This window comes from Malaclemys terrapin, chromosome 16 (genome assembly GCF_027887155.1).
Source record: "Malaclemys terrapin pileata isolate rMalTer1 chromosome 16, rMalTer1.hap1, whole genome shotgun sequence".
In the NCBI taxonomy this organism is placed as follows: domain Eukaryota; kingdom Metazoa; phylum Chordata; order Testudines; family Emydidae; genus Malaclemys; species Malaclemys terrapin.
In genome coordinates, this window is record NC_071520.1 from 30,981,720 (window position 1) to 30,997,465 (window position 15,746).

The 15,746-nt window shown below is 46.6% G+C and overlaps 1 protein-coding gene across 5 annotated transcripts in view; it reads left to right on the forward strand.

The window, feature by feature from the left end:
- The window catches only part of MYO18B (myosin XVIIIB), a 203,156-nt gene that overhangs the window by 91,649 nt on the left and 95,761 nt on the right, over positions 1–15,746 (forward strand). For all 5 annotated transcript variants that reach the window (XM_054006610.1, XM_054006612.1, XM_054006608.1 and 2 more), the window contains 5 exons: positions 5,630–5,695; positions 7,456–7,584; positions 8,440–8,583; positions 10,192–10,281; positions 15,209–15,328. In XM_054006610.1, coding sequence (XP_053862585.1) covers positions 5,630–5,695; positions 7,456–7,584; positions 8,440–8,583; positions 10,192–10,281; positions 15,209–15,328 — 549 coding nt within the window. The remainder of the gene's footprint in view (positions 1–5,629; positions 5,696–7,455; positions 7,585–8,439; positions 8,584–10,191; positions 10,282–15,208; positions 15,329–15,746) is intronic.

Sequence of the window (15,746 nt, forward strand, 5' to 3'; positions counted from 1 at the left end):
GAAGAGATGTTTTTCTTTAGTCTTGAGTTCAGTGTACACACTCTCTCTGTAGGACCCAATCCTTCACAAACTGAAGTTAATGGGAGTTTTATCGTTGATTAGGGAGCGCAGCATTGGGCCTTTGCAGTATAAATGTGTATTTTGATTCCACCTCTAAAACACTCCCACCATGCAGTAACTAGAGCTTGGCAAATAACCAAATTGCATTGGCAATTCCAAAAAATTGGGGGGGGGGGAAAAGTTGAGTTGAAATTTAAAAAAAACTGTTTTGGGTTGAATTAAACATTTTGGTTGGGTTTGGAGCATTTTGAATCGTGTGTATTGTTTTTTAAATGAGGAAATTTTGAACCAAAAAATCATTTTGATTTTTTTGGCATTTATATTTACTGAAACAATTAGGTGAAACCAACATAAATTTGCAGAACGTTTGGGGATCACCTAATCTATGTTTTTCTCTGAAAAAATGTTTTGTACAAAAAACTTTGCCCAGCTCTACCTATAGTACAGTATTCACTCAGCTCTAGGTTATCAATTCCCAGGCACAGTTCCCCCCCAGGCAGTCTCTGTCCCTCACTGTCCCATCCTGCTGTTATGAAGATTATTGTTATTGGTTCTGTATGTATTTGTTGTACTGAAGCTCCTAGAAGAGTATCAAGGGGTAGCTGTATTAGTCTGTATCCACAAAAACAACAAGGAGTCTGGTGGCACCTTAAAGACTAACAGATTCATTTGGGCATAAGCTTTCATACCTTAAGTGACCTTATGCCCAAATAAATCTCTAAGTCTTTAAGGTGCCACCGGACTCCTTGCTCTTCCTAGAAGAGTTGCCCAGGCTGGGTCCCTGTTGCACTACGTGCTGTGCAGACACAGAAGACAAGACAGTCCCTGGCTCAAAGCGCTGGCAGTCTTAGACATTCTGACTCTCACGCTTGGCCAAAGTTAATAATCACTTACGGATTTAAAACTCACTTGTGAGCATAGCACTAAACACAAAGTCTCTCCTGCCCCCACACTCCCCAACCCCAACAGCTTGGAATGTAAGGAGGTTGCATTTGCTGAGCATGTCCTGGCCTCCATGCCTGACCTCAGTCAGATATCTCATGGCCACGTTTCAATGTGGCCTCATTCTGTTTAAGAATGGGCCTAACGAGGAAGAGGAAGCAAGGATGTGTACTTCAGAGAATCACCCAGAACACTCGGAAGCTAGCACCAAGGAAAACGTGCACTCTTTCTTTTTTCATAGATTTTATACATCCTGGCTCCACATGGGAATTTGCATTGTTGCATACTCAGAAATTAATAATACGGTATCTAATTGCATTACATAGTGGGTCTGACACCCCCCAGAAAGCTTATGTCAGGCTTTCATGGGCAAATCTGCTTAGCTCTTCACAGAACTCAATACAGATAGATCAAAGCAATGCAGATTTCAACAAAACTCCATGCTGGAATGGATTTGTTAGACTTTGACACGTTGTCTTAACAAATATAGGATCTCACACACACAGGCCTGTGTGAACACTCACATACACGCTAGGTCGATAAGATGCTCTCATTTTTTATATGTGAATGAAAAATGATGGCACATATAGTAGTCCCACATAAATCTGCAAGGCCTCAGAAGATGTGTCAGTTAAGTACTGATATGAAATCTTCAATGATGCAAGATAATATTTTTTGCCAGCTATGCTAGAGAAGAGGTATTGAAAATACAGGATATGTTATGACTGAAGGCAAAGGGGTATCACTGAGAATTAACCAGGCTTTTATATCTGTAACAATTGTGAAAGCTCTTTGAAATACTGAGCAGTACCTGCAGGAAAGGTGTTAGGATTAACTAGTGATGTCATCATGGATGTTGGGTGGGATTTTCAAAATTGCCTACTTGATTTAGCAGCACAAATTGTATTGACTTCTGGTGGTGCCTCAAGGAAATTAGCAGTTCGGATTCGACCTTTGACCTCGGTGGGTTCTCCGGTTCCCATGTTGGCAGGTTTTTCTGCTGCTGCTCATGGTTTCAATTCAAGGTCACTTGTATCTCTGAAGGACCATTTCTGCTCCATAGAAAGTTATGTTTTGTCCTTTGTATGCAAGTCAGGCTCTGATCCCATGTCCATTGAAATCCATGTGAGTATTTTCATTGTCAATTAGACCCTGGAAGACTGGAGTAAAATATGGAGAGATCTATAGACAAAGAGCAACTTCCACCCATGATAAACCCAGCATAACAAGTTGAGGTTCCCTGTAGCTTATCTGGGAATGCTCTCTCGTAGCTCTCCAATAAGCACTCTGGCAGATCTTTCAATACTCTCTTCCGCTCACAACCTGAATGAGAGACTGTGCAGTCACAGAATCATTACCGATCGGTGTAGTGTTGGAGCCGAACTCCTGAGCCCAGGGCCGCCCAGAGGGAGGGCAAGTGGGGCAATTTGCCCCAGGTCCCGGGCCCCACAGGGGCCCCTCAAGCCCGGCAGCAGTCCGGGTCTTAGGTGGTGGAAGGCCCTTCAGTGCTGCCGAAGACGTGGAGAGACTGAAGGGCCCCCCGCCGCCGCCGAAGACCTGGACCGCCGCCGGGTGAGTACAAGCACCACAGCTTCCCCGCTTTGCCCCAGGCCCCCTGAATCCTCTGCTTGAGCCTTTATACTCTCTCTCTGCTCTTCTTGTTCTTTTTAAATAACTTTACTGCTGGATTCAGTTCAGTTCAGAATGTTATAATGGTGCCTGAATTAAATCAATAGCCATTTTTATAGGCTTTTGACGTTTTCATGGATGACTGATGAAACCTTGGCTTTGTTCTGTGATCTTGCAGATTGCAGAGCATGTCAAAGGAGTGAGCCAAGGGTGTGACTTTTGTGTGTTTTATAATTTGGGAACCAGATTCTCAGTGATGTTGTTTTGTCTTCAACCAGTCTTTAATGCCAGCCCTGTATACTAGAAGGCTATGGAGTGCTCCGGAGAGGTCACATATAATGCTGTGGCTTTTAAATATTTCTCATACAAATGTGTCCCTAGTGCCTGTCTGAATTTAAACAAGGAAGGAGACTATTCTGGGAAGGTTTTATGTGGAACGTTGTTTTATTGGAGGTTTTATAGTAAAAACTCCCGGAGGTCTGGGGTTTTCAAGCAGCCCTTCTTTTAGATCATATTCATCCTCATCAGGATGTGTACTATGTTTTTTTGGCCCTTTGTTTTTCACTAGTTTATTATCTTGACTCAAAGACCAGAGCATCTGAGTTCCATGCTTTTGATTATTCGTGAACATGGGTATTATTGAGTGGTGCTGTGATCTGCACTATCCAGAAAATCCTCCATCCTCCTCTTTTTATGGGATTTGTGAGAAATATGGAGCTGTCTCCTCAGACTCCCTGCAGCTCTTCTTAAATGTGTAGGTTTTCGGTAAACAAAGAGATAACTGTCCTTGGAGCGTTCTTCTAAAGACTATAATTAAAAGCTGTCAATCTAGCCTCTGAAAGTCCTCCTGCTTTCTCTCTGAAGAATATGTCACATTTTCCAATTGCCAGCATGTCAAGAAGCCTTTTTGTACTGCAGAAAGCAACAAAAACCTGAAAACACCTTGTAAGACAGTGCAGAACTCCATCCCTTGATATTTTCAAATAGCTCTCTCCCTCCAAGGCTGCTGAATGGCCTCGTCTTACCTTGCCTCGGTATTACAGAAGTCAGCTTCAGCGGCGCCTTTCTTGCTTTGGTCTTTCTGCTGTCCGGGGAGTGGAAGTGGAATCAGTTATCAATTCTCATTTCATGTCAAAGGAACTCAGAGACACGATCCAGGAAAGCCCATCTATAATGGCCCTTTGTGAGCAGTGTTGGGGGCCTTTCTTTCACTTTTTAGGGAACATCCATATGGGAAGGGTTTCTGATTAAAAAGAAGTATAAAGTACTGAGATACATCCCTCATCTCCTGACTGCACATCACAGAAGGCAGTACAGAAATAGTGGCTTGTGGGTGCCCTGTTACTGGGATGTTTGCAGAACTCATGAGACACACTAACATGTTCTTACTGGATTCAAATGACATTTTCACCACCAAATTCCAAACCACTGAAGCCTCCTGGGTTGAGGGTTTGTTACAAACCCAAATTGTGAGCTAGATTCACTGCAGGATTTGTTAAAGTACGTGAGCCTGAACAAACTTGGCCCTGTTTATTAGAAATAGTCATAAATCCATTAGAAGTCACTGGGAGCCCAGGTTGGTCATCACAGCTGAAAATCAAACCCTTTGAGTTTTGGGGTGAAATCATACAAACCTCAGTTGTTTGGGCTGCGTTCTGCATTGAGGTTTGGGATTTGTTTAAACCCCAAACTGAATGGAAATGGGAGGTGGGGGGAGCTTTTCCTGAAATCTCATAAACCCAGCCCACCAAGCTTTGCATGGCATTAATTTCTATACATTTCATCTGTAATGAGACACCGTCTTCTCTTTGACAAGACTAGCTTGGATTTGTAAAAATTCTCCAACCAGCCGTGTTCATGATTTTCATAGTGGAAGCCTAAACCTAAAATAAGTTCAGTTACTGCTCTTCTAATTCTTGTACCTTATGATTAATAAGTAATGTGAGCAGACGTGGGGAGTAAAAACGCCTAAAACCAAACTGCTTATTTTTTAGCTGGACAGGGACATGTATTGTTTGATGCATTATACTGCAGAGGCACAGCTCTCCTCGGTAATAACAGCATGGTTGTGATTCCACAGCGTAGCCATAGCTGCAAGGTAATGAGAAAGAAAAGGGCACGTACCTTGTGCACTGTGTACGGGGGTCGTTTCTGCTTGCATTGCTTTGGAAATATTTTTAATAAACGTTTTGCAAGTCTGTGAAGCCAAAGCCCAGCAGGGGTGAGGGCATGAAATCCATCTGCTAAGTCACTGTGAGACCGTTAGGCTTTTTTTTGCAAAGAACTAACAATTATTTTTCTGACAGGTTCAATTTTAAAATAAAAGCTTGTTTAAAATGCATCCTTGCCAGAGACCTATGGAAGAATTCCCTCTTTGGTATTTGCACGGTGGGGCAGGGGTGCGTCTAATGGAATCATTTCAAGTCGCCCAGGGCTAGAGTGGGCTGTAGTTCTGGGTCTCACTTTCTCTTATGTGCAGTTGTGCTGTACTTTGATGGGGAACATTCAGCTCTTCACTTCTAAGGACCAGTCCTAAAGGGCTCTGAGCATCTCCAGGCTCAAACCACTAAGGAGTTGATTCTGCTCTCCCCTGAATCAAAGGCAAAACGCCTGTTTGCGTTGTGGCGAGCAGGAGGGGACCCATCCTTTTGGGGCAATCCTAAAAGGAGCTAAGCACCCCTAGATTTCAGAAAGGATTGTGGGTGCTCAGCATCCCTCATGTGGGACACTGTGGTTGTCCTCTAGTGCTTATGCACCAAAACCGTGCGCCCTGTAGACTACACCATTAATCTGGCCACCCGCCTCCCCTCAGCACTACACTGTAGGCCTGTTATAAATGGCAGCTTTCTGTCAGTTTTAGTGGAGGGTAACTCAGGTCTGATTCAGCCCGAAGAGTATAGTATATATCAATTCCCTTGTTGTTTCAATACAAGTCAAACCAGGTCTCTGTGGTCAATGAATTCACCAGTCCAGTCCTTAATGTACTCTTTCTCTACAGGCAATAGAAGAGCTCTTCCAGGTACTTGATCTGGAAAAGAAAAGTGTAGCAGTGGGACACAGTCAGGTATGTTGTCCACAGTCCTTGTGTCGTAACTGTGTAAAATCCAGGCTTGTGACCAGGAGCACTTTAGATTCAGAACCTATCCCCTAGTGACCTAACACAGCGAAAGACACTTTTCTTGCTTCCATGTTGTAACCTAGGAACCTAAGTCCCGATGGAAATCAATGAGACTTAGGCTCCTAACTCACTCAGTCACTTCTGGAAATGTTACCCGATGTGATCTATACATCAAGCCATTAAGATCCTACAAGCAGGACATTTCCAGATGAATAGTTGCCACAGTAACATGTTCACACTTAAAGCTAATTGCAAAGAGAAATGAATTATATATACACTGCTGCCTCTGTCTCGGGGATGCTACAGAGAAAAAAAGAATTCATTGAATTATTCTAGGGAGCAGAATAACTTTCTTTCATCTTGCATACAATAGTTTGCAATTATCTCTTCTATGAATCCCTCTTATTTTATCAATAGCATGATAGCAGCACCAGTCAAATCTTGTTATATAGGAGTTAGTATTGTCATCACTCTGAACATTGATTTTGTACTGGATTGTGAAGTTAATATAGCCATTAATGAGACAATCAAATAGGGGTGAAGCAATCAGAGCATTATCTCAAGAAAGCCAGTTTTCATGGAAATGCTCTCTGATACCTTTTTGGTTCTTTTAAAATATAGATTTCAATTACATTACAAGGCTCACAAATACAGTTTTATTTTAATAATTCGTTTTCAATATAAAAAGGGTAATATGGAGTATTTAAATCATTGGTCAAAGCACTGAGCGTTTTGCTTGACTAAGGAGTGGAACAGGATCTCTGAATTTAGCCTTCTATTGGTCTTTCAAAATACAAATACATCAGCACAATCTATGTTGTTTGAGGCATGTTTGTAACAAGCTCAGGTAAAGTAAATGACATCGTTTCTTTGGTTTCTTCCTGACCTACGTTGGTACGTGTCTTCCTATGTTACCACGTCGTGCATACACAATTGCAAATGCATTTTGCAACAGAGAGTCCAATGTCATCTGCCCATAAAGTAGGTAATGACCAAAGCTCCATGGTCAATGTCTCAACAACATGCAGCTTTGAATAGGAGTTAGGGCATGAACCTGTAAAAGAGAGGACGGAGTAAACAATAGAAACGGTGAGTGAACTGCAAGTTGAATACAATGGGGTCCAGTCAGGCTCCCGGAGCCAGAGTTGGGAGGGCAGGTTCACTGCCCTAGTGACAGTGGTGGAGATGCTGTGTCTGGAGAGAGCAAGAATAGTGCCTCGAAGTGGGGTGGGGATGGGAACCCATTCTTAATTACTGAAAAAACATAGCTTGTGCTTCCTTCAGACAGCATCCATCTGGGGTGAGGATTTGCTGGGCCCTGGGGGGCCATCAGGACATGAGCATGGCTACAGCATGCTCTGATCTGAGGGGTTCACTGCTGACGCCCCCCCTTGTGCTGGGGGGGACAATGACGGCAGTACCATGGCACAGCAGCCCTGGGCAGAGGGGGGACTCTTCCCACCCTCCAAATATGGACCATTCATTGTTACAGACATAGGGCCAGCGTCTGGAGATGCGTGTGGGGCTCCTGCTGATCTCAGCGGAAGGCTGGCGGGCAGAGATCAGAAGCCAGAATATGGCCTTTTGGCTTTAGCAGAGGTGGTCACTAAGCCACGGTTAAAAGAGCAGCTCTTATTTCCTTCTGGACAAATGCTGGTGAGAGGCCACATTTCCCGTGGTGATTGATTTCCATCCGTTGCCCCCAGGTTTTCCTGAAGCCGGGCGTAGTCTCCAGGCTGGAGAAGCAGCGAGAGAAGCTGATATCCCAGAACATGATTCTGCTCCAGGCAGCTTGCAAGGGCTTCCTCTCCCGCCAGAAATTCAAGAGATTAAAGGTAACTGCCTTCCTGTGCTCCTTTGCCTCGGCAATGCGACAGGGGTCGCCCACGTCTTTGGGAGAACCCAGCTGGGCCGGAGGTGACCCGTGGCTCTGCTGCTGCATGAATGGGCTGGGCGTTCCTGTATTCTCTCCTGTTGCCCTAAGGTCACCCAAGGCAGGAGAGAGGCCTCATTTCCCCAGGCAGGACATTGTCAATACGTCTGGAAAAGCTTGATGTGATCGTATTGAATAGGAGATGGAACAAAGCTCTGCCCATTAATCATGGGCCATACTAGGACCTCTGTACTCCTGTTGAATAGCACCATGAGCAGCCCCAGGGCAACTGTTAGCGCGAGTAGGATATCCCGTGCTGGCCCCGATATTTCAGAATTCCTGGGTCTTGTGTAACATCCCGAAACGCTTGCACACACAGACACACAGCTCACTGTATTTAAAAAGTTTGCAGGATTCATTTTTAATTTGCACCTTCTAATTTTCAAGCTAAATCTTGCAAAGCCACATGGAACATAACCAAGCAGGTAGGCACGGGCCAGTCAAACCACAGCTCAGGGCCATGTGTATTGACTTTCTGAAGTCAAGCAATGCAGTTCTGTGCAGCTTGGGAAATGAACAATTCGTTCCCAAAGCCACATTTTGATATTAGTTGGTAACCTCTTTCATATCTTCTTTACTACCAAGCTCTTCGGCCTTGTCTCTGCTGGAAGCAGCACATTGCCATGCCCTGTTTCGATTCTGGTGAAGTGCTCCGTTTTAGCACTCATCTGGAGCTCTTGCTCATCTCTCGCTATCATGTAGTGAGGCTGATGTCATTGCTGGACGAGTGCCATTGTTTTTGATGCTCTAATTTCAGATTCAGCGCTTAGCCATTCGGTGCATCCAGAAGAATCTGGCGGTGTTCCACGTGGTGAAGGACTGGCCATGGTGGCAGCTGATGAGCTGTGTTCGGCCATTGCTTAGTGTGAACATAGTGGAAGACCAGCTCCGAGTCAAAGACGTATGTAACAGTAGAGCAAAGACACTGAGTGGGATGCTCAGCATGCTAGCCAGACAGGAAGTAGGTTTTACTGCCAGAAGAAAGACACATTTTGTTGGTCATACCCAAGTTTTAAATCCTGTTTCCAGTCCTGCACCGTGTGAGCCGGGTAGTGTGTTTTCAGCTTGTCCGAGAAGCGGAGGTACAGAAATAAGAATAAGGCTTTTCAGGGACACATGGGGAAAGTGGGAATCTGACCCTCTCCTTAGAATAAAACAAAACACACAGGCGACAAGTCGGTCTGTGAAATTAAATTCAAGCCCATTACAAAGGCGAGGCCAGCTTTTTAGGTGCAAATACAAGCACTGGACCCAGTCCTGGTTCTGGACAAGAGGCCCCTTCTAGCTTTGGTTTAGACATGGCCCCATCACTGGGACATGAGAGGGTCCAGGCCCCTCTCTCTCATATCTGAATGGAGAAGTGGAAAGCAGTCCTCACCTTGCCTGGAGAAGGGGCAGTTAAAGAGGGGGACTTTTCCATGCGCCACATTCATGGAGGTCCTTTTCCAGGGGCCCTAAACAATCTAACATGGAGCCCAGACTCCATACCATGAAAATGTATTTTCCTGGGACCCCACCCCCACCCCCAATGCTCTTTCCAACTCCAAACGCTCCTAAGGAACCACTGAAATATTGTCCTTCTGGACCACCAGAAGCAGACCACCTAGGCCATGGAGGGACTACATACAGCAGCTGATTTCTGGCTGCCAAACACTGGGCTCTGCAGTGCTGAACAGGGCTAGCAGGCCACATTTGCCCCTGACAGACCAGGCTCAGCTCTCTGATGTCTGTGGAGTGATGCCTGCTCTAACCATAGCTCCATTTGGCCCAGTGAGTCTATTTCAACTGGTACTCACTGCCCCGGTAAAACCAGCTTTCAATCTTTCTCACAGTTTGTGGCTTGTGCTAAGCCCTCAGCATATCTGCCTTGGCTTTGGCTGTTCCGTCTCCTCCCTTAATAGGTTTGAACTAGGGATGTGTGAGCTGGGTCAGATAAAATGAAAACTGACCCAAGCCTTTGCTTATCCCTCAAAACTTGTTGGCGGTTCCTAAAGGCCCTGCTGCCCTTTGGTGTCTGCATTTAACCATGTCTCTGCACACTCTGGTTCTGTTCAACATCGGACATCAAACGGTCAAGACATTGCAAGGCAAAGCTCTTCTTGCAATATTGTTAAACTGACTGACAAGAGGAAATGCTGGGATCTCACAAGTGTGTGTGTGTGTGTGTGTGTTTGCAGCTGTTCCTGCCTGATAGCTGGCCGGGGTTTCAAGCATATTTATTAGATAAGCAGCATTCAGGCACTTGGATGCTCATCCAAAGCGTCTGAGGTTTGCTTCTTTCTAATTAAATGTGTGCTGTGCATACACCAAAGCTGATGTTCCCTCCATTTAAATTAGTGTCAGAAACCACATTCCAAGCAATTAACAGCGATCAGCCCTTAAACTTGCCCAGTAAATTTTCTTAATAAGGTAATTATGTCTCTCCCACTTATTTTTAACAGAAAAGCTAGATTTATAAATGAATAAAGGAGGCTAGAACTCTAAGTTTATGATTGGCAATTTTATTTAGGAGGAGCTTGCAGCACTAAGAAGAAAGCTCGAAAAATCAGAGCAGTCACGTAGTGAACTTCGGCAGAACACAGAACTGTTGGAAAGCAAGGTAAACCCTGACAAATTAACTCTTTGTGCCTCTTTCCTATACGGTTTTATTAGATCACAATTACAAATTAAGGTGTGTCCCAAAAGATTGAAGATGAATTGTACTGGCTCTGTGAGGAGTTAGACAAGTCTAAAACCTGCTGGTGTATTAAACACGTCTGGGCTCGTGCCAGTTGTCTCCCTGTCAGTACCTTGCAGATCGTTTAGAGAGAATACTGTGATGCCTGTCCACATCCAGCTCCTCTCTCCTGTACTCCTCTCCAGCCCGACCGGGAGTCGGGAGAGCTGGGTTCTGAAAACCCTCACGTTGTCGTTTTTGAACATGGGTTAACAATCCTTGAAGAGTTGATTTTATATTTAATCTACCAAGAAAATTACCCACTGATTAATTTTATCAGGTCAGGTGCATGAAATGGGTCATTTGGGAAGCCGGCAGCTTTTGCTGTTCTCTGTTAGGAAATCTGAGTGGGGATGGGTGTTTTCTCTCCTAGCCTGCCATTATCTTGCCTGCTGAGCAATCTTAAAGGCTCCCTGTTATTTTGAGGTACTGGTACTGATGCCAGATGACAGACCATGAGATTAGAGGGAACTGGCAGGTAACCAGTTCATGTAAGAGGGATGGGCCGTGTGCTGCTGGAACCCTAGGGGCTGACACAATGAGCATGACCAGTGTTAACAGAGTTCTCCGGTATCATCCACCTCATAGGGCCAGTGTCTCAAAAACACCTTCATCATGGGCCACTTTGATGCCCCTTTAATAAATGCCATCACAAATCTACTTCTCAGCATTGAATGCTCTGTTCGCATTTCCTCTCGTGTCTGCTCTAGTGCTCACACATCTCTGGCTCCGGCCCCTTTGTCTCCCCGCTGCTCCCCCCACATAGATCCCCCACTGGTTTACAACCTCATTGACTGGCTGCAAGGGGCAGGGTAACAGCTACGCAACCAAAGTAAGTGAAGGGTAGTGAGGAAGTGGCAGCAGTCCCCTGTGGTCACAGCTCACCAAAGACACGGGGTATTCGGGTGCTGAGAAATGGCCTCACGGATGGAATCCAGCCTCCTGACAAGGACTCTGATCAGACTAGAAATTGTACACAAATGTAACACGTTCTCATCTCACTCTCCAGACTGCAGTCTCAGCAACCTCTGCAGACAGCAAGGCTGGAACAGATTGTGTAGTGGGGGGGCTGAGAGCCATTGAACCAAACTGTCAACCCTGGATATGAAGGAAACCACTTCAAGGCAGGGGCTGCGGCAGCCCCCCCAGTTCCAGCGCCTATGTCTGCAGATACCAGAAGTATCTTAGTTTAATGGAACAAATGCTAACAAGGAGAGGAGGAGGCAAGCAGTGAAATAGCCCATCAATCTGTGGGCACAGAGTGTGACCCCGTTGGGAGCTGGGGATGTTAAAAAGGCGGAAGCATTGGAGCAGATATCAGGATTCTGGAGACAGCAGCTGGGGGCGGAGTTATTCCCCTTCAGAAAGAAGGGGCTGGGAGATATACTGAGGACAAAATAGGGCTTGGCTTGGGCAGAATGTAGGAGTCTGCACTCTGGTCCCAGACTTGGCTCCACATTGGGAGTATGTGAGATGAATAACCACCTGGCCCTTGCTACTCGCCAGGTCTCTGAGCCGCCTATCTATAGATCCTGCGTTGTCCCAGATTGAATTCACTTCCCGAAGCTACGCTTGTTCCACTGCTGGAGCCGCTTGTACAGCCCTCCTGCAAGCTGTAACGTGCCTTAAAAGGCTGTCCGGGAGGCTGTCAAATAGGGAAAGGAAAATCGTTGTAAACCTGCATGTTTCCATCTTTTCTGATTTTCTGGACAGTTTGTAAGAGTCAATGATCTGTTTGGAACGTCTACTTCTGGAGCCTTCCAGCTGCCTCCAGGTGAACCAGCCAGCCAGGTCTGATTGCAGGGCTAGATCCTGGTCAGACAGACATTGCAGAAAGGGGAAATCACACTCTCGGTTAATGTCTTATTCCTGTAGCCACATGCTGATTATTTCAACTGGAATTTAACCCTGGTCAGCCTGAGCAGTGAGAGCAGTGCGGAAACCTGATTAACCCTAATCGCAGCACCCCGTCGATGTCAGATGGTTTCCGCAATGGGCAAATTGCATGAAAATATTTTGCTCCAACAGCTAGTTGCTTTCCAGTGTGTAACTCATGACCATGTGTAGCCTCAGCCCTCAGCTGTCCTGAGAATCCACTGGGCACAGCTCAAGGGGCGGAAGGGAGGGTGTCGTTTGCAGTTGGAGCTGGTTCAGCCCCAGAACTGCTCTATATGAGGCCTATCTGGCTGTGGCCCCAAAGGCCAGCTGGGGGATAACCAGCGCAAAGTGTCCTCCAGCCTGTCCTCATCTTCCTGGCAGAATTCCCGGCATGACCCTTTGCAGGGGAGAGGGGTTACATAAGAGTCAGCTAATGGCTCTCCTCCAGCCGGGGAGCGAGGTCCCGGAGAAACCCTGGCTCCACGGAAGTCAGTTAGAGTTTGACTATTGACTTCCGTGGAGCCAGGGTTTCATTGGGGCTCAGGATTGAGGTCACGGAGCGTGTGCACATGGGCACGCACGTAACACGTATTGCACATGCTCAGCAGCTGAGGATGTGTCAGTAAATTGATCAGGCAAATAATGAGTGTTCACTTCAGGGATGACGATGTTTTCATGTGAGCAGCAAAGAATGATTTCGCTCTCTCGGCAGAGATGTTTTTCTGTCGTTATTTGCACAGATCCCCTAGGAACAGGCTGAAGGTTTCATTTGGAGTCCCCAGGCTCCCACCAGTGTAATGATCATGTTAATGAATTAATTAATCCAAAGTGGTGTTTGAATGAAGTAGAGAGGAGATGCCCAATTTATGGCAACTTGTTCGGTAGAAGCAGGGCCTTTTCCTCCAGTGCCTGGCACCTACACCTGTGCAAAGGGTGTGAAACACAGCCACAAGGAGCAAAGCAGAGGAGGCTCCGACCTGAACCTCGGCCAATGCTTTCCCCTCTTCTCTACAATCCCTGGGGAAGAGCAGCCAAGTGCATTTCCTGGGGGGAAATCCTGTATCGACAGCTCCTTCCCTTCCTCCCTTCCCCTGGGTGCTGAATTGGATTGTTGATCACAACCATCCACCCTGTGTTGATTTAGTCATTAATGGCTTATGGGAATGGTGGGCCTATACACACACACACACACGCACAAAAGATGTGGAACTAATGGGCCATGTGCCAGTCATTAAACCAATCACATTGCTTGTATGCCATATCCCTTGCACCTGCTTTTTTTTTGTTTTTGCAATCGGTACGGTCTTTTTCTGTCTGCGTAGGGCCGTGCACATTTTAGGGTTACTGTAATATAAATAACTAGTTGCACGCATAAGCCTACATTAAAAGAACATTATTAAGGTTGCAATTTTCTAGGTTTAAAAAACAAACTGAAAAAATAAAAATTCCATCAGGTGGTATCATATTGGCACCCATGTGGATCATCAGCTGGGTTGGAACCATCAGCTCCTCCATACAGACCTCTGCCATTTGAACTAACAGAGTAAGCATTAGCAGTAGTAAGTTGTCATCCTCTATGTGGACCAGCACTAGAGGGGATGGGACATTTTGCCATTGGGTTTCACAGATAATTGCTGATGGCAGAGGAATGGTGAGACTCAGGGATCTCTGATTCAGGCTGTGAAAGGGAGTGTGCTCTAGTGGGCACAGACTCTTCTACTCACTTCCAAGTTTGACCCTTCTGCCCCATCCCCTCCAACCTGTCCCTGTCCCATCTCTTCCGCATCCCTGGATGGTCATCCCAGTCCCATTCTCCTCTCCTCGCCAGTCCTAGTCCCAGTTCTCCCTCCACACCCAGATCCTTGTCAGATCTGTCTCCCCTCGTCACTCCCCTACTTTTCCCACAGGAATAGCCAAAGACACCTCCCGGATACAAGATCCACCCACCTGCCAAACTTCACATCACTGCTCCAAAGTATGGGGATGCCAGAGCTCTCAAAGAGAAGGGCGCCAGATTTTTTTTTAATGTGGGCAAAACATATTTTCCCCAGCTTTGTTCTTGGAAATGGCTGAACTGTTTTGGCTGAAAAATTCCAGTAAAATTCAGCGTGAGGCAGATACATGGCATAGAAAATTTCAGCTCAAACAGTTGTAGTCTGGCAAAGTTATAAGCAACTGAAAACAGGGTCTTGTGAAGGGAAGTGTCTGGCAACAGTAATACGTGGCGTTCCCAGCCCCGCCTGTAATAATCATTGTATGTAAATAACACAGTCTGCAGTACAGCTAACTGCGGGACTGGAAGGGAGCTAAGAACATGAGACCAAGGCGCTAAAGTACAGGTTGGATTAACTGGGCTAGACCCAGTGGGTTTGTATGGGTGTGTGGGTGTGGGAGGATAGACTGAACTCTTACTGAGTCTTTCAGGACAAGAGGTGAAAAAATAACCTAGTGCAGTCAGCAGAGTTCTGAGCATGAGCAAATAAAAGAGGCAGCAGGTGGTACAGCAAACAAACAAATGAATATTACCGCAGGGAGCTTCTGCACTTTCCAGCTTGTCAGCGCAAGGCAGCCTTAGGTTCTAGCCAGGCTTCCAGAGCGGGTAACAAGCATGTTTCCAGGAGGAGAATGAGAGTCAGTCAATACTGTGCATTGATCCTGTCTGCAGAGAACAAGTGGGGCAGCTTCAGAAACCAAATCATCCGTTAGTACATGTCAGTAGCTTGTCTTCCTCATGTCAGTTGTGCAGCCCCAGCCTCAGGCACTGAGCAATGTCAGCTACCCAGATAGCGCCAGCTCAGCCCGGGCTCCGTGCATAGGCAGAGAGGGACCAAAGCAACTCTTGTTCCAATCAAGGCTCCTCTGTCGGCTTCCCCTAGAAGAGCGCTGATGTGCTTGGCCAGCTCAGACTTCACTTTGTGTTACGCTCCCCCAGATCTTAGACTTGACGACCGAACTCTCCGACGAGCGGTTCAAAGGCGAAGCGGCCTGCCAGGTCCTAGAAGGTGAACGGGCTGAGCGGCTCCGGGGGTCACGAGAGATAAAAGAACTGCAGGTGAGTGTCAGGCGTGAAGAGCTTGGCCATGGCCCAGGTGGCATGTTTGTGCTCTCCCCAGCCGAGCGGCTCCTGGCTGAGGGCAGCCCAGCATGCACCTCCGGCACGGAGCAGCGCGGCCCCCTTTCACTTGGACCAGTAGCGCTGTGACTGTGCAGAGAGTGCCCAGCCATGGGGCTCAAGTCTGCACTGATGGGGAAGTGCACTCTGGGGGCTGGTTATCAGGGCATTGCGTACCGAGACTTGTGAGAAACATTGGGAACCTTCACTTCTTTGGGCAGCTGCCAGTCAAGGGGTGAATGGCCTAGTGTGAGCACAGCCTGAGAGGAAAGAGACCTGAGTTTTGTATGCCACTAACTCACTGGGACCTTGGTCAAGTCACTTCTCCTCTCTGTGGCCCATGCTCCCCACCTGTAAC